General features: G+C 34.0%; 1 protein-coding gene across 1 annotated transcript in view; it reads left to right on the top strand.

The window, feature by feature from the left end:
- LOC111156597 (protein tyrosine phosphatase, receptor type D) overlaps positions 1-13678 on the top strand; it is a 406803-nt gene that overhangs the window by 221901 nt on the left and 171224 nt on the right. The window contains exons 11-13 of the mRNA XM_022517585.1: positions 6865-6998; positions 9547-9691; positions 13164-13469. Of these exons, the coding sequence (XP_022373293.1) occupies positions 6865-6998; positions 9547-9691; positions 13164-13469 (585 nt within the window). The remainder of the gene's footprint in view (positions 1-6864; positions 6999-9546; positions 9692-13163; positions 13470-13678) is intronic.

The following is a 13678-nucleotide window of genomic DNA, read 5'->3' as shown; positions in this document are numbered from 1 at the left end:
GTCAATTATTATGAGATTATTTTTTATTGCACTATTTTAACAGATCCCTAACCATTTAAAGTTAAAAGAAAGTATATACAAAGAACATATACTTGTGTTCCGCTTTCAGTTCTAATTTTTCAGTGGTGATATAGTTTTTAAAGATCTATTTATTTATTTGAGAGAGAGCGAGAATTGCAGGGAGGGGCAGAGGGAGAGAAACTCAAACAGACTCCCTGCTGACTATGGAGCCCAGACACAGTACTGTCCTACCACCCATGAGATCATGACCTGAACTGAAATCACCTGAACTGAAATCACTGACTCCCTCCTCCCAGGGAGGGAGGACCCAGGTGTCCCTCAGTGGTGATTTTTTAAAAATGCCTAGTTTCAGAGTAATATAACCAGAGTTTATATCCAGTATACCATTTTTAGCTCTATAACCCTGGACAAGTTTCTTCACTTCTCTGAACTTTAGTTTTCTTACCATCAAAAATAATAACCACCTTATAGAGTTTAGAGGTAGTATTTGGTTTCTAGGGCTCCTGTAACAAAATACCACAGACTGGGTGGCTTGAACAACTTTAATTTTACTGTCTCTCCCTTCCAATGGCTAGAAGTCTGAGATCAAGGTACATGGAACTTGTTCTTTCTCAGGGCAGCTTCTGGGCTTCTCTCTTAGCTTCTGTTGGTTTGCTAGCAATCTTGGCTATTCCTTGCCTTGGAGAGGCATCACCCTGATCTCTGCCTTATTGTCACATTGTGTTCTCCCTGTGTGTGTGACTTTTTGTCTAAATTTCCCCTTTTCATAAGGATTCCAGTCATAATGGATGAGGGCCAACCAAGGGACCTCATCTTAAATAATTACATCTGCAAAAATCTTATTTCCAAATCAGGTCACATTCTGAGGGTTAGGAATTCAACATATGAAATTTTGTGGAATACACTTCCATCCATTGCAGGGCGATAGATTAGGTAATGGATAGAAATAGTTTATAATTTAGTATGTACTATATAATCATCATCATAATAAAAACAGCTACATATGCTCGTACTGTGAGTGTTGCATGTACTAATATTACTACCCAGTTTGTTAGATGTGGAATTACCCCATTTGCCGATGAGTAAATTGAGGATTGAAGAAGATTCAGGAACTTGTTTTGTGTGGTCATAATGTTGGTAAGTGGGAAAGCAGAATTTAAATCCAGGCACCCTAGCTACTTCAAAGCATTATTATTTTTAAATTAATAATCTGTTTTTGTGATAGTTTCAGTGCCTGCTAGATTTTTGTGCCTACCAGGTGCTCAATAAACAGAGTAAACACAGTCATTCATTTATTCATATCTTTATTAAAGAATTATATGTAATTTACTTCTAAAATACTTGAGGTAGCTGTTATATTATCCTAGTACAAAAGTACTTTAAACTATTTAGATATTAAAAAAAAGGTTTATCTGCAAGTAGAGAAAGGAATGCCTCTTTTCATAGGTTATTATACTTGATTGGTAAATCTGGTTCTAAGTTTTCAAACCACAGATTTAAACATAAGAATCCATAATGTCTTATAACTTTTTTTTTCCCTGATATCAGGAAGATTTAGCTATCTTAGATACCAGATACTTCCTGGAACCAAATTCACCTAAAATGTAAGAAGCCTTGGGATCATGAGAATCTTTATATTCAGAAACAAGAAGACAGACAATAATGCCTTTTGTCACAGTTTATTTAAAGATATAGAACTGATGTTAAATAGTACATATTTGGTTTTCTGCATCACCAAGGACATAATATGACATAAGCCTTAACCCATAACTTAGTTAAGGCAGTGCTACAACAGGGACAATTGAGTAATGTGATCAGGGACTCTGAACTTGGAAAAATCTGGATGAATGGGTCACAGATGCATTAGAAGAGTTGTTCCCAATCTCTGAGTATTTTTACATTATTTCCAAGAACCTTGTTTGATAGTTGTACTTTTAATACCCATTGATTGAGAAGATATATAATGACATAATGACTTGTGCCTGCCAAGATCAATAGGCTAAGAAAACCTTCCAAAATAGCACAATGATTTGATCTGTTCCCTAGCTTTAATTAACAAAGGCCATTTGATGTTAGTGGACACCTGCCAAATACAATGATGTTAGTTCTAATATAATAAATGCTGAGCTGCTCCTTTTTTTTTTTTTTTTCTTGCTGACTAAATATTTCTTAGAATCATAGCTAGGGAAAAACATAAAATCATTGTGAAATATTCTTTATAAAATTTGAGGATATAATTATTTTTACTACAATTTTATCTTTCCAAGACTATGAAAATTCACTAAGATGTATAAATTTCTCAAGTATATTTTAATTTCATAGATACAAAGGTATAAATGTCTATGTCTTCTATATCTAAAAGATGTTCATTTCATTTTTTTAATCTTTAATTCGCTGGCACCAACAGTCCTATTTTTGTTTAAAATTGGACTCTGAATTAATTATTTTCTAGAAACACTGGTTAATCTTCCAATTTTTCCATAGCTTTAACTCTTGGCAGTGCAGTCACTTGCCGCTAGTTTACCTTAAAAATATGGAGAATGCAGTATATGGTCGTTGTCAAGGGAAGAATTTATATTGTGCTAGAAAAAGATTTCTACTATTAGAATACACATTTTGAAAGGATGTCTTTTAATACATTTTTATTGTATAATTATAATAAGAATATATGGTAACTATATTGTATAAAAGAAGTACAAATAAAACTGTCCACAGTTTTACTACAAAGAATGTAGTAAATTACATCTAAAACCTAACGCCCTAAAATGTTGCCTGATGTTCATGCTAATTGGAGCCATTATATATCTGTTGAATCCTAATGTCTTTCTTTTTTCTTTCTTTAGAAAACCTCTAATTTTTCTGTCCATTTATAGATTCTTGGGAAAAATCTACTGATTTCTATGTGTATAATTTAATAGTATAGGCTTTTAGAAGGAAAATAATTATGTCTGTTTACTAAATAAATACTGAGTAGTACCGACCTTAAACTTTTTGAAGAAGCTCATTCTACTCCAAATTCTGGGCATTGCGGAGGGGTGGGGGAGGGGGACAAAAAACAAACAAACAAAAAGAAAACTATGACATTTAAAGACATGACATTTTAGGTTTCCAGAACTTACTAAATCATTTAATTAGTATATGTCAACAGGTCTAAATAAGCAAATTACAAAAAGACTAATTTCCAACTTCCTAACTTCTGAGTCCAATTTAAATGCATTCTTAAAATAGTTTTAGCAAAGAAGCTAAAAGGAGTTTGAGTAAAGGAGTTCTAGATGTAAATACAACTGTAATAAAATTTAACTTTTCACACTGATCATTTAATGACAATTGAGAATAAAATGTGTGCAGGTGCTTGCCTATTAAGTACTTATTTTATCAATGATATATTTTTAGCACTTATAAATCAGACTCCTTGTTTTGAATTTTGCTTTGCTTTACCACTTCTATAGCTCTGGCCATTGCTTTTGTCATTGTTATCATTTATCAACACGCTAGATACATTTTCAAATGTGTACCTTATTAAAATACTAAGTATTTTAGCAATAATGACTTTCCTTTCTCTGATAATAGTTCATATTTATAATATGGCTAAGTGAAATTGTTGGCTAGCCACTTACTACATGATAACCCTTTTCTCCTTAGAGATATTTACTTAAGTATTGATTTCTTCTAGTATTATCAACATTTCAGATGACATACAGATATTCCCTTCATCTCTCTTTCATTCTTCATTTGAGTGGCCTTCAGATATTTATATGGAATATAATAGCAGTACTACTCAAATACTTTACATTCACCAATGGGATTATAATCTTGTTTGGGGGAATTGATAGTTCATGTTTATATTTCCTTGTGGACATTAAGTAATCAAGAAGAAAAGTACAATCTTGATACCACTTTACAGAATACAAACATTTCTTGAATATAGGTTTAAGGAAAAATTATAAGTTCTACCTCCCTTTCCTCTGTCCACATCTAAATTCTAAATTTGGTTTATGGTCAATAATATCACATCTCCCTTGCTAATGTAGAACAATTGCACTGAAGTTTCTGGATGGGCCTTTTTAATTTTTTCCATGAGTTTCCAGAATCTCGGAGTTTCCTATAAAATTTATGTTCAGTTAATTGATGAGGGAAATGCTACAACACAGAAAAGCTCTTAATTGTAAAATAGACACAGACAAACAAGAAATGAAGGTAAAAGAATGACAATAACTTTGAGTTGTAAAGACTGTGAGATCATTTGGAGATAGAATCTGTAGCCACCATAACTGACCGAACATGAAGTACTCTCTGTGTTTCCAAATAGTACAGAGAAATAAGTAGAAGAGAAATAATAAAATACAGAGAAATAAGACCATTTGGAGCCCTCTGAAGTGCTTCTTCATATACATATATTATCATTAAGACTACTCTGTTTGAGGAATATAAAAATAAATCCATTAATTTCATAGCGTTTTTCCTTTACTTTGATGCCTCAGTTTTATTGTGGTTGTTTCAACATGGCTAAATGACTCTGAGGAAGCATCTCTAAGTGAATCTTCAATTCCCAGTGAGATCTAAGTAGTGGCACTTTAAGGTGTTTATGAACATAGAGCCTGATATAATAAAAGAATCTTTTAAAACACTGGTCCATTTGCTGGATTTTGCCAATAGACATAATTTGCCCCCTATCGTGTTTTTCAATTAATTTAAATTAATTCAATTAATTTCCAATGGTTAAAAATTGAAAGATTTTACCTAGAAGATTCACTGTCAACTTCTGTTGAAAAATCAGTTCAGGCAAACTTGGACCAGCACTGCACAAAGCTGCAATCTCTTGGTGCTGAAAACTATCAACTCCTTCAGGTGTGCCAGGCACTTTCCCATTGACCCCAGACCCCACCTGGTTTCCATACTCTCTAAGTGATCTGCCTAAGACCTCTGGACACTTATCTGTTTTTCTTTCTCTCTTTCTTTTTTTCTTTCTTTCTTTCTTTCTTTCTTTCTTTCTTTCTTTCTTTCTTTCTTTCTTTCTTTCTTTTTCTTTCTTTCTTTCCTTTTTTAAGATTTTATTTATTTATTTGAGAGAGAGAGTGAGCAGGAGCAGGGAGGGAGGGGCAGACAGAGAAGCAGGCTCCCCACTGAGCAGGGAGCAGATGGAGGACTTGATCCCAGGACCCTGTGATCATGATCTGAGCCGAAGGCAGACACTTAACAGACTGAGCCACCCAGGCGCCCTGGACATTTGTATTTCTACCACAATTTAACATCTATAAAATTAAATTACCCTCCAGACCACTTCAAAAAAAGGGCAAGATAGAGCAGACAAGGAGAACCTTGTATTTATTATTTGAAGTTCTCTGACCACTACTTATTTTGTTCAAGAATAAAATGAACAGTACACCCTCTGAAGCTCCGAGCCTGTTTAATTCATTATTTAGAAGGAGAAGTGTCTTAATAGAATTGGAGGGTCAAATGAAGTTTGTGTCACTAAACAAGGATGAAACATTGAGGCCCACTGGGAATTTGTTCAAGACAAATTAAAAGCAAAAAAGGTAAACAGTTTAAGAAAAAGTTAATTAGATTCCCAAGATGTTTTCAATTAATGTCAATTTATTATTAGCATTAGGCAGGGAGGAATACATAACAAGCAATTATTATCCTGAGAGCAGCCCTTTAGTTCTGTTCATGTTTTTAATTCTCGACAATACTGTGTTCCAGTTTGGTTAAGTCAGGAGTTATCACAAAGCTTTCTTCCTTCTCAGACCTGTGGAAGTTGGGAGAAAGAAAAAAGGAAACAAAGGTAGATAGAAAGAAGTGACCACACACATATGCGTATGTGTGTGTATTTTTAGGCTAAGAACCCCTTTAATCATCGGAATATTAACATCTAATCATGACGTCCCCATCTGTCTGATTGTTCTTGGCTTCCATTGTTGCTCCTTCTAGCATGTTTGGTATTTCCCGTTTAGAACTAGTGTGTTCTCTATTTACTTTGCTATTTTCCTGTTAATTTTTCCCTCTTTCCCCCCTTCTTTTGCTTTTGCTCTTTGATTGTCTTTTGACTGGGCAAATACTTACAGAGAAAAAAGATACCCTGTTTAGGAAGTATGTTCATAGAGGCATCAAATTAATGAGTATCTTGGGACTCCTGGGTGGCTCAGTTGGTTAGGCAACTGCCTTTGGCTCAGGTCATGATCCCAGAGTCCTGGCCCTCTGACAAATAAATAAATAAAACCTTTTAAAAAAGAGAAAGTCAATTAGGGATTAGAAGTAATTATTTATAAGTGATAGTTTTTTTTTTTTCTTAACCTCTTTTTCAAAATGTGGGTTGGTAAGAAAAAAATACTACATAATTCTGGTTTACCAGTAGGTTTTGTTAATGTAGCGAAGGTGGGATTTTATAAACCAAACTGGAAATAATTTTGAAACTGAAATGCAGTGCTAAAGAACAAATTCCCAGTTGTAAAATAACAATGGTTTTTATGTATTTAGCACTTGTTATGATTTATACAATACTGATTACAAATGCATTATATAAATCATCTCATTTATTACAATATTATGAAGTAAGTTTATTATTTGTGAGATCAGATTTATTATCAGATTTATGCTCTATTCTATGTGTGATAACTCTCTATCTTATATAGATTTTAAACTGATCAAGAACAAGTGCCATGTTAAAAATATTCTTGTACCTTGAAGGAGGAAAAATGGACTATAAACAATGTTAAGGACCTAGCTGTCCGTTAAGCTACACGTGTGGACACATTTGGAGAGGTTTAAATGGATGCACTAATGGAAAAGTTTCTGAACGCTCATGGTGATGATGAACTCAGTCCTTTGCCTTCCTGTTTTTAGTTCCAGGGCAACCACTAAACTTCAAAGCAGAACCTGAGTCTGAAACAAGTATTTTGCTATCTTGGACACCTCCACGTTCAGACACCATTGCCAACTATGAACTGGTCTACAAAGATGGGGAGCATGGAGAGGAGGTAAGACTGTTTCTCACCTTCTGGTCATTCACTATATTGGGGCCTACTGTACTTTTGATTATTTGCCGAAGTTCTGCCCAAAGGTCAGACATCTGTAGAGGACTTTGGTGGGAAAGATTTCTTCATCAAAGAAGGAACTTGACCAAAAAAATCAGAATATTGATTTCAAGCCTTTGGGGGTAGAATGGGGCAAATACCAACAACAAAACAGCTCTTGTCTCTATTTCCAGGTTTCTGAGCTTCTTCGGAAAGTATCTAAAAGAATATACCCTATGAGACTTAGGGACTTCCTTTATTTCTCTTCTGCCTTATAGTGCTTAAGTCATCATGTAGCACTTAAGTCAAATGACTCCAAGGCTTTGGATGGATGGATTTATCCAAGCTGGTTTCAGAGAAGGAGGCCCAGTAACAAATGTTTATTTGTGTGCCAAGAGTTATTTGATATGAATGGAGTATATATAATGTTTGAGTATGCTATGCAAATAAAACAATTGTAAACTGAAGAAGTCTGGCAATTCTTGATAGTTACTGAAAAGAGAAACAATATCAATGTAACTAATACATACATTAAGAGGTATAATAAGAATTTCACATATATTAACTTATTCAGTTCTTACAGTGGTGCCATGAGTCAGTTTCTACTTTTAGTTGATTCCACATATAACAAAATGAACGCACAAATAAAGTTAAACAGATTCCCCCAAATCTCACACTCCTGAATGGCAGAACTAGGATTTGAAAACCTAGTCAGTCGGGTTCCAGAATCTATCTTTTTAACCAATAATGTGTACTGCCTCTTGGGTGTACTTTGCATAAATTATAGAAATCAGTATTAAGATACATCTAACATTTTCAGGATGGGAATATATGGTATTAATGAATGTATTTCTTTTATTACTGTGATATCAAGTCTGGAACATTAAGACAAAAATGTTGGTGAAACTATATGTGAAAACTCAATCCATACAAGTGATTTTACTCTACCTTTTCACATTCTTTATCTTAAGAAGATCTTCACAAAGCTAGTTAGCCCCTAACTTTTAACAGAAATACCTTTTTTTCTTTAAAACACTCACATACTAAATGAAATATTATCAGTTAACTTATGGTGCATCATTCTGAATGCTGCAATAAATTAATATGTTCCTATAAACTTCTATCTTATTACAGCTGTTTGAAATGAGCAGAATCTCCAAAGACCAGGTTCTAAATGCAATGCTTTTAGAGTTAGCTAACAAAGCCAATATGAATTAAGCACTCAAAAAGCTATATAATTGAAATGCTGCTATAACTTAAAGTACTCAAGTTACCACGACTGGTGTTTTTATTAAGACATAATTCAACATTAATTTATTTTAAATCCTTGCCACTACCCAACTAAAAAACAAATCAGATTAAAACAGTGCAGGAGAATGGTGCTCCTTTGAGAATGCTGTAGATGTAGGTGCATGAGTGTTGGCACACCTACTCTGTTTTACAATTGTTTCTTCGGGGATTCCGTTTTTACTTACCATTTGGGAAATCTAAAATTTTGAAAAGCTTTTGTGTTTGTGAGCCAGAATACCCTAGGGATGTTTTCTCTAGTTTTATATTTGAATTCCCCTTGAACGATTTCTGTTTGTGTAAACAGCAAACTCTATTCGATGAAAAGCCTTGAGATTATTTATGCCATTACTAGATTACATATTAGTGTGTATTTTAAGGCTTACTACAGGCTAATGTTCAATCTGAGATTGATTGCCCATAGCTCTATTTTTGCTAAAATGCAAGTCAAATCTTAAGCATGAAAAGTAAAAGTTATAACATTCAATTAAAGAAACCTTATTTCAAAAGCCCTTTATGATGTTAAAATTTGCAGAAAAGTTGGTGCCTTTTTTTCTCTAGCTGTGTGCTCTGTAGTCACAAAGAAAGTTTTAAAATGATTTTAAATCTGTCTAGAGTGATGATATGGCTTTGTATAAATTACCCACCTAGTAAACATCTGATTCTTATCCCATCAGAACTTTGCAGTTTCTGAGCTCCAGTAGCAATGTCATAGAAACTGTACACTGGTTTCTGTTGCTACTTCTGGCCATATCTTCTTTGCCCCAATTTAAATTACAGAAGGTCATGGGAGATAAGCTAGGCAATCTATTCACTTGAAATTGCACCCATTGACCAGACTCCACTACAGGACTCCACTATTTTTCAGTGTCTGTTGTGGGCTTTATCTCTGCAACACATGCACCTTAAGATACAACATGCTTATGAGTGGTGGCCTCTCAACTTACCTCCTATTTGACCTATTTGGTCACTGCATCCTCATTAGAAAGATTTCTGGCTTCCATTGTTCTGGTTGCCTTATTTATAGTAGAAATGTGCCTTTAAACACTGATATTTTCCTTGTATAGTTCCCCTGGTACAATCCTACTCACTGTTGATTCTGTTTGTGATATTTTGACGACTTTATAACCCCAGTGACAGACATCAGAGGTTGCAGGCAGTGTGCTAAAAATATTTGCATGAATCTTAATGAAAATGACCCAGTTCTTTTGTTACTTATCCCCAGCAACGGATTACCATTGAGCCAGGGACATCTTATAGACTGCAAGGGCTGAAACCCAACAGTTTGTACTACTTCCGTCTGGCCGCACGCTCTCCTCAAGGCCTGGGTGCTTCCACGGCTGAAATATCAGCCAGAACCATGCAGTCAAGTAGGTGTCTCTCTTTGCTTCCTTTCTTCCCTTTTCCATTAAGAGGTGTTGCGGCCTCTTTTCGCCTGCCAACAAACAAATGGACTAATTAATAAGTTTGACAGTCAGTAGTTTCTATGTTAGTACGCATCCACCTTTGGGGATTGTAATCATGACCTCTGTTGGTTTCCAACTTGGTCCAAATAGCAGATCCCATTCTCCACCTTCCTAAACTGAAGGAAGTTGGAGGAGTTAGAAGACTTCTGTGAGGAAAATGAATGAAGGTTCCACCAGGCCCTGTGTAATGACTTATAAGCCTGTAAAGCCAAATTTTGGTTCAGAGCACTGCTAAATAATCACAAGAGGGCTTCACAAATTCAAGAGGTAACAAAGACCAAACTTTTAAGTTTTTTAAGCACACAGATTTTTTTTTAATGTTTATTTATATTTATTCATTTATTTATTTTAGTCGGGGGTGGGAGAGGAACAAATGGAGGGAGAGAATCTTAAGCAGGCTCTACACCTGCTCAGAGCCAGATGTGCGGATCCATATCACTAACCTGAGATCATGATGTGAGGTAAAAATCAAGAGTCGGAGGCTTAGCCCAACTGAGCCACCCAGGCGACCCCTAAGCACACAGGTTTTAACTTTTCTAATAAACAGGTTTTTATTTCATGTATTTTTTTCCTACTCAGAGAAAAGCTCAACTCTTTATTACTTATTAACTTCCCTCTTATTATGATTCAACTTCCCTATTAGTCCCTATTATTATTTGACTACTTTATTATTAACTCTTGAGGTTTTGGAACATTCATAGAAAATCTGTATTTGGACAAATTCGGAACAGTGGAAAAATCACAAGTAAATTTGCAATACTAGATTGTATTTTGTTTCCTCAGGTTCAATTTCTTTTTGGAACTGTTACCCTAAAGCATAGTTGTGTTTATCACAATGGGGGTTCATTGTGTCCAGGGAAGATTGCTTTATGTAAAGTATTATATGGAGGTTTATTTTTGATGGAAAGTTTGGTGACTTATACTATGGTTTGCTCTTTATTAGTAAATTTCTATAATTAGTTTATTGAACAACCATTTACCTTGAATTGAATAATTTATGGAGTTATTTCCCTAGGTATTTTTTGATACTGTATGTTTTATATGTGATTTTTGATAGTTATATGTGCAATAGATACGTGTTATCTCAATACATTGAATTTTATAAAGAGGATGCTCTGCCGACCTTAATATTAGACCTATCAGCGAACATGAAATTTATATTTTCTAAGAAATGAATTTTCTTTCATATAAACAAGTCTAAATTCTCTAGAAATTCAAAATCTTCCAGGATTTTTTTGAAGGTAAAAGTTCTATTCTTTCTCTTTCTCAAAATATGACTGGTGGTATGAAAAGTATTAGGATCCTATTACTTAATCCATTAGTGATTATAGCCTATTCCCATAAAATTCCATTTCTTTTAAAAGAAAGAAGCAAGTAAATTAATGCAGTTTTGGATTGGGCTTTGAATTCTGGGCAGACTAGTAAGTAATATTGTAGACAATAACTCTTAAACTCAGACATTTAATTAAAAGAAATGTGACACGCTTCAGCATTCTGTTTTGCATGGTTTGCAAAATTGACTTTTTTGCATGCATGCATACATACATACATACCAATTTACATGCAGAGAGACAAAACAGACATTTTATAACCACACCAAAACTTATCTACTTTTTTACTTTATTATAGTAAAAGGCAAGAGATGTTGAATGTATTCTCATAGAATAGGAGGTCTGAAGGTACCAATGTAGTAAAAACCAAATCAGCTTTTTAAAAAGAATTACAAATGAGTCCTTGCTGTTACATGAACAACTCAATTTTTTATGAATAGTGATAATGCATATGAAATAGTTTTATAATTTGAAACATAAGAATGTATAGTCAGAATCAATAAAGATGATAGATAGTCTCATGACTTTGCAAATCTTACTCCAAATTTACAAGATTGTCTTATGAGAATTTCCTTTTCATCAGTACAGGGAGCTTTCATTTTGATTGACAATAATGAAGGCACCTAAGACATGAAAATTAAAAAAGAATGATAATCCTGTAAACAATTAGATACACCTGATACTACATAATATTAAGACCTACAGAGTCTAAGGAAATATCCAAACTACATGTTCACATACACAAAATTAGAAATGATTTATTCATTCTATCACATCAATTGACTATTTAAAATAAATAAATATAAATATCTTATCCTTCTCATTTGTCCTTTAGGAATTATATATTATTAACTTTAAAAGTAATTTGCTATAACAGTTGCATTGCTCTTATTGCTTTTTAAATTTTACCAAATAATGTTATATTTGGGTAATTTGATGGAAAATAATTGCTCAGAAAGTGATGATTTTATTTTAGAATGCACAATAAGAAAAAGTTTCTCTTTTAACTCTTATGCAAATTCTACTTTATATGAATAATTACATACAAAATGAAAAAAAATTTTGCACGTAAGTCATATCTTTTCCAGATGGTTCTCAGGATTTTTTTTAAACATTTCTTTTTAATGGCTGTGTTACTGACACTTTATAAGGGATAGATGATTATTATTAATTTTACCAAAATTTGTTGGTGGAATCTAATTCTTCACTTGCAATGGTGTCTCAAGAAGAGTTAATAAATTTTTTTTAAAAAGCTGAAAGCTGATGTAGGGTAAGTACAAGTTACAGTCAGAATCAACAAGCCTGACATTACCCTCGGGTAGGTAAATCTTGGACTATGCATTTTCATCCTTTAATGATTCTGCATGCTCAGTGTATACGGGCTATAATCAATGCTAGATTAACACCTTTCCGTAAAACTGGTCAGGCTGACTCCGTTTTTTGCATAGTCAGAGGGAATGCTTTCATATTTGGGCTTTTCTTTCTTTTCTTTTTCTTTAGTTGGAATTGGTGGAAGGGCAACATTATTGCAAATTTTTATATCTGAAAACCCTTTCACAAATGAATACTGTATATGAATCACCCTCATTCTATAATGTAGAAGTAAAAGCTTGAAACAGCATCTGTGAAGCATCATCAGACTCTCATGTAACAAATCTTGCAATATTTACAGGTTTTTTTTTTTAAGTTGGGTAGTCTGTACAATAGGGCTGGGGAATACTGAGAGATTGGTTTAGAAGAAGAATTTAAATTGCAGGTAGGTAATTTTATTTGAGGCTCTTTTATCTCAAGGTTTCATGTTCACATATTCCCCCCACCCATTATTTAACAATTATTTTTGGTCATTTATTCATTTTTTGGTTTAATCATATTACTAAGCCAAGGTACATAAATTTAAAGTTTTATTTTAAGTTTCAAAGCCTTATTTTCATTTTGTCCTATTGTTCGTTTATTTATTTTTGCCTTTTCTTTTGTTTTATCATTTTTTTTTCCAACCACTCCTATCCTTTCACTCAAACCCTCCTTTAACTCACTACCAAAATAAGAGCCGTCAGCTCCTCCTCAAGACATTAGTTGCACCAGCCCAAGTTCCACTAGTATTTTGGTAAGTTGGCAACCTCCACCAGTGGAAAAACAGAATGGCATTATTACTGAATACTCCATCAAGTACACCTCAGTGGATGGAGAAGATGACAAACCTCATGAAATTTTGGGCATTCCTTCGGACACTACTAAATACCTTTTGGAACAGCTGGAAAAATGGACTGAGTACCGCATCACTGTGACAGCCCACACAGACATCGGCCCCGGCCCCGAGAGCTTCTCCGTGTTGATTCGAACTGATGAAGATGGTATGTTGCCTCTGCTACGTCAGTTTGCACCCTTCTGACACAATCTTGGTCTGCTGTCTTTTGATAGGCTAACAATAATCAGTTTTTCTCTGCTCATCTTTTTTTTTACCCGGCATCACTCTAACTTCAGTAGTTTTTGCCAAAGACCTATCTTTGCGGCAGCCTGGGCATTTTTTTTTTTTTTTTTTCAATCTCAACATAGTAAATTG

The sequence above is a fragment of the Enhydra lutris genome, unplaced genomic scaffold (genome assembly GCF_002288905.1).
Source record: "Enhydra lutris kenyoni isolate GAN:26980312 unplaced genomic scaffold, ASM228890v2 scaffoldscaffold47, whole genome shotgun sequence".
Classification (NCBI taxonomy): Eukaryota; Metazoa; Chordata; class Mammalia; order Carnivora; family Mustelidae; genus Enhydra; species Enhydra lutris.
The sequence above is the reverse complement of the archived record's forward strand: the minus strand, read 5'-3'. Positions and strand labels throughout refer to the sequence as shown.